An 11,572-nucleotide genomic window follows, 5' to 3' on the forward strand; every position below is an offset into this window, starting at 1 on the left:
TATATTAGAGCCTAAGAATGTGAAGCTGGATAGGCAGCTGGGATCAGGTGTTCCTCAGGGGCAGAGAGGCAGAGGCCCTTCATACTAATCGCAACATGACAGGCTGGGGAAATTTTCCAACACACAGGTGGCTTTCAAGCATGAAAAAAAAAAAAAATCAAACCACAACATTCATCTGAGATTCTCTTTCTTATCTTTATTCCTCATCTGTATCTACCTACACAATATAGCATTTATTTAAATAGTTTGAGTCCCTGTATATAGTTAAGACACTCATACCTTACATTTCTACTTTTTAGATTAATAGTTATATATATATATATTACTAACATTAGTTACGTGTATATATATATATACACACATGCACACGCACATATATATATCTACACATACATATACATCTATATGTATATGTATATATATGTGTATATATATATATATATATATCCATGACTAACTTCACCAGCTTATTCACACAGCAAAGCAAATACTGCCTGATTAAAACAAAATTCATGCACTCAAATGTTAAGAGTTACCATTTGCAGACTGCTAACTATATGCTAGGCACTATGCTAAGTGCTTTACGTAATTTCATCTAATCCTTACAACCAACCACAATATTATCCGCATTTTATAAATGAGAAGCCTGGATGTTAGTTGCCCAACATCACAGGGACAGGTCCAGGATTCAGTCCAAGGGCTGCCTACCCCCAATTCCCATGCTTTTAAACCACCGCACATGGGTCTAACCTTGGAGGTCTTCTCCGGAGAAGAACATCACAGTGCTCCCGTTATTCTGGGGGACAGGGAAGGAAAGACAGTACTGGATAGCAGGTTTTCCCCAATCATTACTGAGTTACTCCTTCTGGTCAAACCAAGATTATTCCATAGCTGAAAAGCCAGTTGGAATTATTTCTCCCAACACTGCCCACTCTCCACCACCAAGAGGCCCAGGCTTCTAAAACTAGAGGACAAAGGTCTGAGGAGAAGGACTAGGCAAGTGGAAATTAAACAAATCTAACAAACTGGTAAGATAATCAGCACTTCCTGAACAAACAAGATTTCATGAGCAGGGAAAATGATGACTTGAGGGTCCTAGCAGGAGACCTGCCCCCTCTGTAAATGCTGCTCAACCCTCAGTCCTCCAGGAGGGGACCAGCTGACAAGGCCTGAGTCCTCTCCTTTTTTTTTTTTTTTCTTGTTTCTGAAGGGTAATAAAGTCTCCGTTTTGTTCTCAAATTCATGCTCAGTAGCACAGGGACAACAATCTCTCTCTTACCCTAAAAGTCCCAGTACAATAGCTGTAAGCATCCTCAAAAACAGGCAGCAAGCAAAATTACATGGCATTATATTGCTTTCTCCAAGATTCAAGTCCTAGATGAAAGGCATCATTATTTAAGATCATTATAATTACAAATGATAATCTAACATCAATGCTATGCTATGCTAGGCCTTCTATAATAATAATGTACCATAAACTCTTGCATCCAATAAATAATCTCTCAGCTCCTCAGAAATCATAAATAACAAAGCTTCAATTGGCATTGCCATCCACTGTCTGCCAAGGTTAACTCAGGACCCAAGGAGAAAACTGACCATGGTGTTCAAGCTGATTCACTCACAGCAGCCCTCGAATGAAGCTCCAGATTTGCACTCTTTCAACTTTGTTCCAACTTGAAGAACTTGCCCTCTGCCAGGGTGGAAGTCTCGTTCATAAGAAGGACTCCTCTTTCCTAACAATTGTTCATAACTCAAAAGAAGAACTGAGATTGTTTGAAGTATATATAATACACTAAAAATAAAGATAGCAAACTGGTAATAATAAAGATACCAGAGGGGGGAAGGAGGCACAAAATACTGCAGCCAGTATTGCTGAGTGATTCAAAATCACATGGAATAAAAAGGCTTTTTTGCTTTGGTTATAAGCACAGAACATATGATTTATTTATGTAGGCAATTTTGTTCCTCAAAAGAAACCAAAAATGTTGCAATACTTACTTCAACTTTACTAAGAATATAACATATGCAAACGTGCAGAACTAGATGTGTTCCCTAAATAAAACAAGGTTACTCGAAGAAGGGGTTCCAGAGAAGACTCACAGTTAAGAACAATCCAGCTTCACAAAATCTTCCTAACCAATTCAGTCCTCACTGATCTCTTTCCCCTCAACACCTCCAGAATTTAGAGACTATGCCACCCACCCTATTGTCTTATGGGGCGTTTTTGTTTCTTGTGTGTTGGTCACATTATGTCAACAAAGAGGGCAGGAGCCAAATCTTCCGTTATTTTTCTATATGTCACAGCATCTTAGAGCTGAAAATACCATAGATGCTCAATAAACCTTGCTACTCCTGGCTGGCAGGGCAAGCTGTCTCATGCACTCTACATTATACCTACATCTTCTCAGAGGAAGAGGATGTTTATTATAAATGAGGAACCAGTGTCTCCTGTCGGTTAAATTACTTCCCCAAAGCCATACTGGCAAACAGAAGTCAAACAACTTGAACCCACTATCCCTAATTCCAAGTGCTAGACTCTTCCTGAAAATTCTTCCTTGTACAAAGGATTATCTACATCTTCTCTCACAACATTCTGATTTTTAATGACCCTTCCCAACTGAACCTCCCTGTGAGCAATTCAAGTCAGAAAATGCTTCCACAATATTTTGGGGTTGCTCAGATATGAGCAATGAGAACATTGGGAGAATTTTCTAAAACTCATAATCCATATTCAGTGATAGAGCCTACAAACCCTTGCCGTTCTACCTCCTTTAGTTTACTGGTTTATTTCTGGAAGGAGCTATTTTACACAGAAAATGACATAAAGATTTTTAACCATATTAGGTTAAGAAAGATTACTGCCTCACTGATCCTAAGAAAATGAATTTAAAAATTAAAGGATTTGCCTAAAGTCAGATTAGACCCTTCCAAGCCATCTCCGACTCCTCTCTCTTTCCCTACATTGGCCAACACATCACGTTGTGCCACCTTGGCACAACTGACATTTTGGGCTAGATAATTACTTGTTGTGGTGGGGAGGGAGAGCTGTTGGGTATGCTGTAGGATATTCAGCAATATCCTTAGCCTATACCCACTAGATGCCAGTATTACCTCCCACCTGTAACAATCAAAAATGTCTCCAGACATTATTAAATGTCACCCAGGATAATCGCTGTTGGGTGAGAACCACTGCTCAAGACCAGTGGTCTCCAAACAGAGGGCCACAAAACAATCCACTGGGGAAGAAAAAAATATATATGAGACTCTCTACTTATATTAATTTCCATCTTAGAAAATAAGATTTTATCTTTATTTACTAGATGGCCCAACACTAGTGCTGCCATCCAGTCTCTATATCAGTCACATGTCTCATATGAATCTGATGGAATAATGAGGACAGAGTGGAAGCTCCAAAGCACGGGCTGCACAGTTCATGTGCTTGGTTAAGTGGATTTACTGATTACATCTGTTTTAAGTGAATTAATCTTCATAAAGCAAACAAGGGGCAAAGATTCCTGCAAAGATATATTGGATTAAAGATAATAGGGGTGCCTGGGTGGCTCAGTCGGTTAAGCGTCCGACTTGGGCTCAGGTCATGATCTCACGGTCCATGAGTTCGAGCCCCGCGTCGGGCTCTGGGCTGATGGCTCAGAGCCTGGAGCCTGCTTCCGATTCTGTATCTCCCTCTCTCTCTGCCCCTCCCCTGTTCATGCTCTGTCTCTCTCTGTCTCAAAAATAAATAAACGTTGGGGCGCCTGGGTGGCTCAGTCAGTTAAGCGTCCGACTTCAGCTCAGGTCACGATCTCGCGGTCCTTGAGTTCAAGCCCCGCGTCGGGCTCTGGGCTGATGGCTCAGAGCCTGGAGCCTGCTTCCAATTCTGTCTCCCTCTCTCTCTCTCTGCCCCTCCCCTGTTCATGCTCTGTCTCTCTCTGTCTCAAAAATAAATAAACCTTAAAAAAAAAATTAAAAAAAATAAATAAACGTTAAAAAAAAAGATAACAGAAGCATACATGAACAACAAAAGAATGGTAGAGCCTCAATTCTATTTGTGGTATACTTAACTCTCCATCAGTCACATTACGATGTACAAACGGTCACAATCTAATATGACAAGAAGTTTACCAAAACCTATCTAGAGGACTTAAAAGACAGATTTGCATCTATGATCAAAAATGATGAATTTCATTTTAAGTATATACTGTGCCTTCAGATATTAGTTAATGATAGCAGGACATAAATAAATAAGCATGTATATAATGAAGGAATTAAATGTTTAACTGATAGTGCCATTCCATCCAAAGAGTTTACAGACTATTGCTCTAAACCAACACTGTCTAATAGAACTTTCTGTGATGATGAAATATCTTCTATCTGTGCTGTCCAAAATCATAGGCACTAGCCACATGTGGCTATTAAGCAACTGAAAAGTGGCTAGTGTGCCTGCAGAATTAAAGTTATATTTTAATTTAGATAATTTAAATTTAAACAGCCATATGGCTCTGGCTACTTTATTGGACAATGTAGCCCTGGACCACTAATAGATTATGCTATCTCAACACATAAAGCTCCCAGCAAGCAGTGCACTTCCCTAACTTTTGTCTTGGGCCATGTTATTCTGCCTAGAAAATTCTCTCAATCTTTTCCATCTAGTAATAAGTTCTTGTTTTTGAAGACATACCTCAACTATCCCCTTTCTTCAGCTTTTCCTGACTATTCCTGACCCCACAAAATTCATGGCTGCCTCTTATCTGTTCCCCCCCCCCCTTTTTACATCCTTCCATTATTGCACTTGGAGGTATCGGCTCACGTACCTCAAGTGCTATCACTGTGAATTCCTCAAGGCAGTCTTATTTCTCACTGGCTGACGCCCAGCACATAGTGAGGGCTCAGGAACAGTTACTGGATATGGCAATGAACGAACCCACCAAACCTTGACCTCCCCACTTATACTACAGTGCCCCTTCCACCACACCAAAAAATGGCTCCAGAAAAGCAGACTGAAGGCCACTCTTTGCTACTTCACAGTGCCAGATGCTACTTCAATAGACAATACCATTTCTATTATTATCACTGTTTGGCTCTTTCAGATGCAGATGTCACAGTTATTTCTTCAGCAGGCTTAGAAAGCATTTATCCTTGCAAGAGTACAAGATGAAGGTACATGGCGGTGTTAGTCCCCTTTCTGAGATGTCAACTTTCAAACATTGCAACAACTGCTCTGATGCCGTAATGTTTCGTATGTACTTTATGAATGTTTATCGAGCTGTCCCCATGTACTCTACATGCAGTTTTAGCTACTGAGGTACAAGTATATGTCTCCCCTCATCATCTCCCACTCAAAACCCATGTGAAACTGTTTCTCTTCATCATCTCTCATTAAATGAGTGTGACTTTGCTAGACCAAAAGAAAGGCTTTGACCATGCAACTAACTGCTTATTCTGGATTTCATTTCTGAATTCTAGATTTGGCTATATTTAGCAAAGCTATAACCGTCATCATGCCTGAAGCCAGGAAGAAGACACCATTCACAAACCACCCCCTGAAAATCTGCAGTTGCCACTAAAAAACCAGACTTCCCAGCAGGCAAAGACATCTGAAGTGGGAGGGATCAAACTGGTGTCTGCGTCAGAGAAGACCTCAGGTGCTTGTAACTAACTCTCTGCCTGGCACTAAAGCTCTCCATAACCTTATTTCCTCTTTTCTCTCCAACCTACCTTCTGCTCTGGTCAATCATCGTCATTATTTCCCCCCTCCACTCTCTTCTGTAACACTGGTCATCCCTCTCCCCCACCTACTTCTCCTTCAAGCTGCCTGCCTCTCACGGAACCTTCAGGACCATCCTTCTCCCAGACACTATCCCCTCCCTTGCCCCACAAATAGCACAGGGTTGAGGCACACAGGGTAGCAATGCATAATGGAGAGCTACTCAATGGTTACTCAAAAAACCCAGCAAGTGAAGAAAGTGAACAGCAAGGGAATAGCCAGGGAACAAATGAGGAATTTCCTTCTACCATTCTATGCCCTTCTTTCCTTGATTCTGGAAGGGAAACTTGTGCTAACCCAAATGATAACACTGGACTCTTCAGTATTCCTGAACTCATCATACTGTTTCACCACTCCACACTTGCATATGCTCCTCTTTCTGCGGGGAAGGCATTGGGCAACCCTCATCTGGACCATCTGCTGGGCAATTTCCATTCCTGTTCAAACCAGACATCATCTATAAACCCTCACCCTCAGGCCCTCTCTTTATCACCGCATAACATCTTTTTACCATCTAGTATGTACCAAGAACCATGCTAAGTGCTGGCCACTGATCTTGGGATTATTAGTTGGTCTGTGAGCACCTGAAGACCCAGGCCCACATCCTGTTCTTCTCAGTAGCTCTGGAACCTAATGCAGTGCCTACCACAAAGGCCTAACGAAAATTCACTAAATGAGTACATGTATGTATCACATCAATACCAACACAATAGAATTATGCTGCATATGCATGTGTATACACATACATACATACACGTATACATATGTTTGTTTTAGGTCGTTTCACACACACCTTTAAGCCTCACTACCTTGTGATGTTGGGAGGAGAAATCGTCAGCTTACTGGTATGGAAACTCACTTAGTAGTTCTTGTTAACTCTAGACCTGGATTCCTTTAGTATAAGTAAGGAAACTGCTCTGCAGGGGCACGTGACCCACCTTATACAGAACTGATGCAGTTCTGGAATGTGGTCTTGGACACAGTAGGTATTCGACAAACATGTACTGTTTAAAGCTTAGAACGTAAGGCCTCACATAGCTAAGGATGTATGACAAAGGCACTACTCTTCAGTCCTTCTCTGAGCACTGCTCCTATTTTCCCATGGAGCTTATTCTGGAAGCTTAAACCAAGTCTTTCCTTGACATCACATGCCCATTACCTTAGATATGATTAGGAAGTCATCATGGCATCTTTACTAAGGAAGCTAAAGAGAAAATATCTCCCTCTACACCCAGCCTAGAGATAGCCATATCCTTCTGAATTCATGGTGTAGAGGCTTCACTTCTCCCAAACAAGCCCTCAGTGACTAGTTAGTGAAAGCAGATGAACAGTGCTGATGCTGTTGATGGAGATGGCAGACCAGACGTTCTCCTTTATTACCACAGCAGCTCCTCCTCGGTGTTCCTGCATTCCTCACTATAAAGCAGAGACCAACACCCATATCAGAGAAACAGGGGTGATAGGTGGGATGTGGTGGGAAAAGAGTCTATGTTTAAAGCCCACCCTCCCCATACTGCCTGGCCACTGTCCTGGGCACTCGCACTTTTGTCCTTGGACAACTCTGGCTGGGACTGGTGGTTAGGGCAGCACCTGGACACTCAAAAAGGAAAGGGTACAGGAAGGAACATGGCTACCCAAAATATCTATTGACCCTTGACGGAGCTAGTGAGGCTTCTGCAGAAAAATATCTGACTCTGTCCACCCACAATAGGGAACGGGATGGCTGCAGATCGCTGTAGCCAAACTAGCCTTCACAATGCCCCTTCACTTCCCCTGAACTATATATAGGATGTAATGTTGCTGGCAAATAATGGCTGCCGCTCGTTGAACACCTGAAAAATGTTAAATAATTCATATACATCGCTTCATTTAATCTTCACAACCACTCCACAGGACAAGGGTTCTTGATCTTTTTCTTGCATCAGAATCTCTCCAGAAATCTGTTAAAGCCTCACACTCTTGGTTTATGGGGTGAGGCCTAATTCGCATTTCTAATAAGCTTCCAGATGATGCTGATGCTCCTGATCCAGGCTCTACACTTTGAGAACCACTGTCATAGGGAAACAGATTTGAGAGAGGCTTGAAAGTCTTATCCAAGGTTTCACAGCTAGTAAAGAACAGATGCAGAATTCGAACCTAGATCTGCCTGACTACACAGACACTGCTGGTAACCGTGCTGTACTGTATGTGTGAGTATCTGCCTTGTCTTCCCAAATTGTGACAGCTCCTTAAAAGCAGACATCACCCTTTAGAACTCCCCATATCCCTCTCAGAACCTAGCAGTGCCTTTTTACTTAGTGGACGCTACGTAAATACTTTGTATACTGACTGCTACATAGCTATATACTTCTAAGAACCACAAATGCAAAGTCTCAGTTAAAGAACATAAAAAGAACAATATCACCAGACCCAGTTTTACGTGAGACTCTCTCCTGCTGCTCTGAGTCTTTGTCCATGCTGTCTCCACACTTGGATAACTCCTACTCATTTGGTCAGTCACTTCCTGCAGAAAGCAATCCTTGGCTCTCTAAAACTGAGGGCCGCTGCACCCTAAGCTCATCTCCATAGCACATATCACTCTATTCTAACTGGCTGTTTTCCATCTCTCAAAGTAGTTTGTAAACTCTAGCATCTAGTTTCATGTCATACCTCCAGGGTCTAGCACAGTGCCTGGTACATTATAGACACTCCATAACTGCTTGTTGAATGAACAAATAAATGAATGCAGAGCTGCAAGCCCTAAGTTCCACTTAAAAATACCATAATGCGTGATGTGCAATTCTCAGGGATGAATTCCAGGGAAGAGGAGGACAGCCTAGATGACAAAGACCAATTTTCCTTTTATCTTCCCCATCATTCAGATTCTGAGAACAGGTACTGCTTAGGGTAGCCCCACGTACAAGGAGACAATATCCTAGCTGAACCAGATGCTCCCGGGCTATAAAGTCAGCAGAGGCCATTCAAAGAGAAGAAAAGAACTCTGTGCCCCTCATTCCTCCTGATTTCTCTCTCACACACTCCTTCTCCATTTCTCCATCCCACTGCAGTCAAGGGCTTTGGCACAGGGATGAAAGAGACAGATCAGACTCAAGGGTGCGGATCTGGCAGCGGGCACAGAAGCATCTCCCATCCTGCACCAAAGCCCACAAGGAAAGATCCAGAGGGACAGTGACTCAGGCCCCGGATTAAGTCCAGCTAGAGCAGTGCTGAGAATGGAAAAGAGCAACAATTTCACAAGGACATTAATTGTCAGATCTTTTTTTTTTTCTAAAGTGCTTTTAAAGTAAAGGCTTCCACCCTAACCCCAGAAAACTGGGCCCGGTTGAACCCAGTACTTGCACAAGCTGAGAGTCAAACACAGCTTTTTCCTCCTCCTAACCCACCCGCCCACAACACTCACCATGACAGGGATCTCCCAGGCCCAGGTTAGGACCCTTGCTTCAACCTTAGCTTGCAAAAAAGGCTCCACTCCAGCTAGTAAACTGTCCCCCCACAACCACCATGTTGCAGTAACAGTGGCATCCCCCTTCCCCAATCCCCTCTCAACCGATAACACAACCTACAGCAGGTTGGCCCCATTCAATTAGCTTGAATAGCTTCATGCCAAGGAAATCGCTGCTTTTATTAAAAATAAAAGCACACAAGGCAGGCAATGGGCTGTGAAAAGTATGAGTCTGGTGTAATTATGAAGGTCGAGGTTAAGGTTACCAAAAGAGACATGCAAAGATTTCCAGAAAGCCTGGAGGATAAAAAGCGTATATTTACATATCTATAGATACACAGATGAACACACATGTAGGGAATTTACACAGCAGATCTAAATAACATCTTCTCCAACAGAAGAAAAATAAAAATCAGATGTCACTCTCAAGTAATTCTTTTGGCTAAAAAATAAAAACTAAAACAGGAGGAAGAGGGGCCTAGTGGACTGGTTTCAAAATAACCACATTCATCTCGTGTAATTTCTGTTATCTTAGCTACATCCTGGGGACCTGATTACAGTTGGGTCAGGAAACAAAACTAGTCAAATTCACCAAGAGCCTTGGCTATCAGAAAAACATATTCCCATTCTTTGAAAATCCTCTCTTCCTCCAGAGCGTGCTCATGGGAGTGGGAAAGTTGGGTAGAAGGAGAAACCCCTCTCCCTTCTTAAAGGTACTCATCTCCACCCTTCAGCCCTCACATCAATATTTCAAGTTTAAGGAGGATGACAAGCCCAGCACCCTACATTTGATGTGAAGCTTTACACTTTCACACATACGTTTTCCCTCTGATCCTTGTAATTCAGTGAGGCAGACAAGAATTGGCTTGTCAATTTTTAAAAAATAATAAAAGGTCACTGAGGTAAACAATTTCCAGCAACGTCCTTCCACCCCATAAGCCCTGTCACTTCCAAACCTCAGTTTTAAATTTTTCAAGGACAATGATTCACTGAGCAAGGGAAGGGGGAAGGGGGAAGGGAGGGTCAACTCGTCAAAACCCATTCATACACTGAACAACTAGAAACCAGTCTTGCTGCATCAGCACAAGATTTTAATTCACGGCGCACTGAAAGAGTCCCACCATACCTTCCGCCAACACCTCGTCCACAGTGACCTGCTGTCGCCCAATGCCAAAGACCCTTCCGATGTAGCCACTGCCCAGGCCCGAGGTGCTGCCCCCACCTCCGCTGGAGCCAGAGCCCAGGCCAGAGCCGCCCTGCTCTCGCCGGGAGTCGAAAAACTTCTTCATCTTGAGAATAGGAAGCAGTAAAGCAAAATACCGAAGGTTTCTGGATTTTTTTTTTTTTTTTCTAAGAAAACAAGAGATCCAAGGATTTCTTCTCGGATTTCAGCTCGGAGAGGAGCCACCCGAATCCGGCCGTGGGGGTGGGGGCTGAGGGAGGATGCCAATAGGAATATGCGTGTCAATCGCGCCGCGGTCCCCTCCTCCTCAAGAGAGCGATTCGCGTAAGTTTAAACCTGTGATGACAGAAGAAGAGAGGATGAATCAGTAACACACTTACGAATTCAACCGCTGAGTCCTAGAGGGAGCAAAAGCCATCATCCCGGGGAAACGCTTCATGCATTTTCCTAGCGAGAAAAATTCTGGTGCTGAAATCCCGGCAGAGCGCCGGACCCCGTCCCCGCGGCTCGGAAAAAGGAAGGATCTGGCCGCCTCGGGCAGCGCCGACCCAGCCGATCACTGCCTTCCCCTCCTCCTCGGTCTCCCCGCCGCCCCGCGAGGCAGCATCCCGGCGGCACCCACTTGAGAAGGCTCGGCGGCTGGCGCCCAGCTACCAGTCCTGCAACATTGTCACGGCCGCGGGGCCGGCCTGCGACGCGGAGAGGAGGCGGCGCTGCAGCGAGAGCCGGGGCCGCTTTAGGCGCCCGCCCGCCCGCCAGCTGATCCCCGGAGCGCCCAGCGGAGACTGACCCGCCGCCCCTCCCCCGCGCGCGCTCCCGCCCGGCTCCATCCACCCAACCAGGAAGTGAACCGCCGCCGGAAGTGCCTCTCGGGACGGCGCGGCGAGGAGCCGAGGCCCTCCTATTGCTGCCGCCCGGTCGCGACAGACGAGAAGGAGTCGTGGGAGAGAAGGGGACCCAGGAGGGGGGTGTCTCAGTGTGTACAGAGTTTTGTAAAAGAACTTTTATCACCCGATCCGCAGTGCACCATGGGAAAGGTAGTTCGGCGCAAGCCACCGGCTGGACTACAACTCCCAGGATGCCCCTGACGGAGCGAGCAAAGCGGCTGCGGTGGCCTCCTTGGCCTCGAAGGTGGTTAGTGGGGTGGTGCATTTGTGGGGATTCGGTTATTTAAACATATCCG

General features: G+C 44.4%; 1 protein-coding gene across 4 annotated transcripts in view; it reads right to left on the reverse strand.

Annotated features, from left to right (window-relative positions):
• Positions 1 to 11,170, reverse strand: part of AAK1 (AP2 associated kinase 1) — a 165,304-nt gene extending 154,134 nt beyond the window's left edge. For 3 of the 4 annotated variants that reach the window (XM_047069632.1, XM_047069630.1, XM_047069631.1), the window contains exons 1-2: positions 11,012 to 11,165; positions 10,333 to 10,725 (exon numbers count right to left, since the gene is read on the reverse strand). In XM_047069632.1, the coding sequence (XP_046925588.1) occupies positions 10,333 to 10,495 (163 nt within the window). In that variant the 5' untranslated portion in view covers positions 10,496 to 10,725; positions 11,012 to 11,165. Of the gene's footprint in view, positions 1 to 10,332; positions 10,726 to 11,011 lie in introns of all 4 variants that reach the window. The other variant, XM_047069633.1, reaches the window with a different exon arrangement.
• Between the last annotated feature and the right edge of the window lie 402 nt (positions 11,171 to 11,572).

This window comes from Lynx rufus, unplaced genomic scaffold (assembly GCF_022079265.1).
Source record: "Lynx rufus isolate CCGP_SWC_20201006 ecotype Redwood Valley unplaced genomic scaffold, mLynRuf1.p SCAF_8, whole genome shotgun sequence".
Lineage (NCBI taxonomy): Eukaryota > Metazoa > Chordata > Mammalia > Carnivora > Felidae > Lynx > Lynx rufus.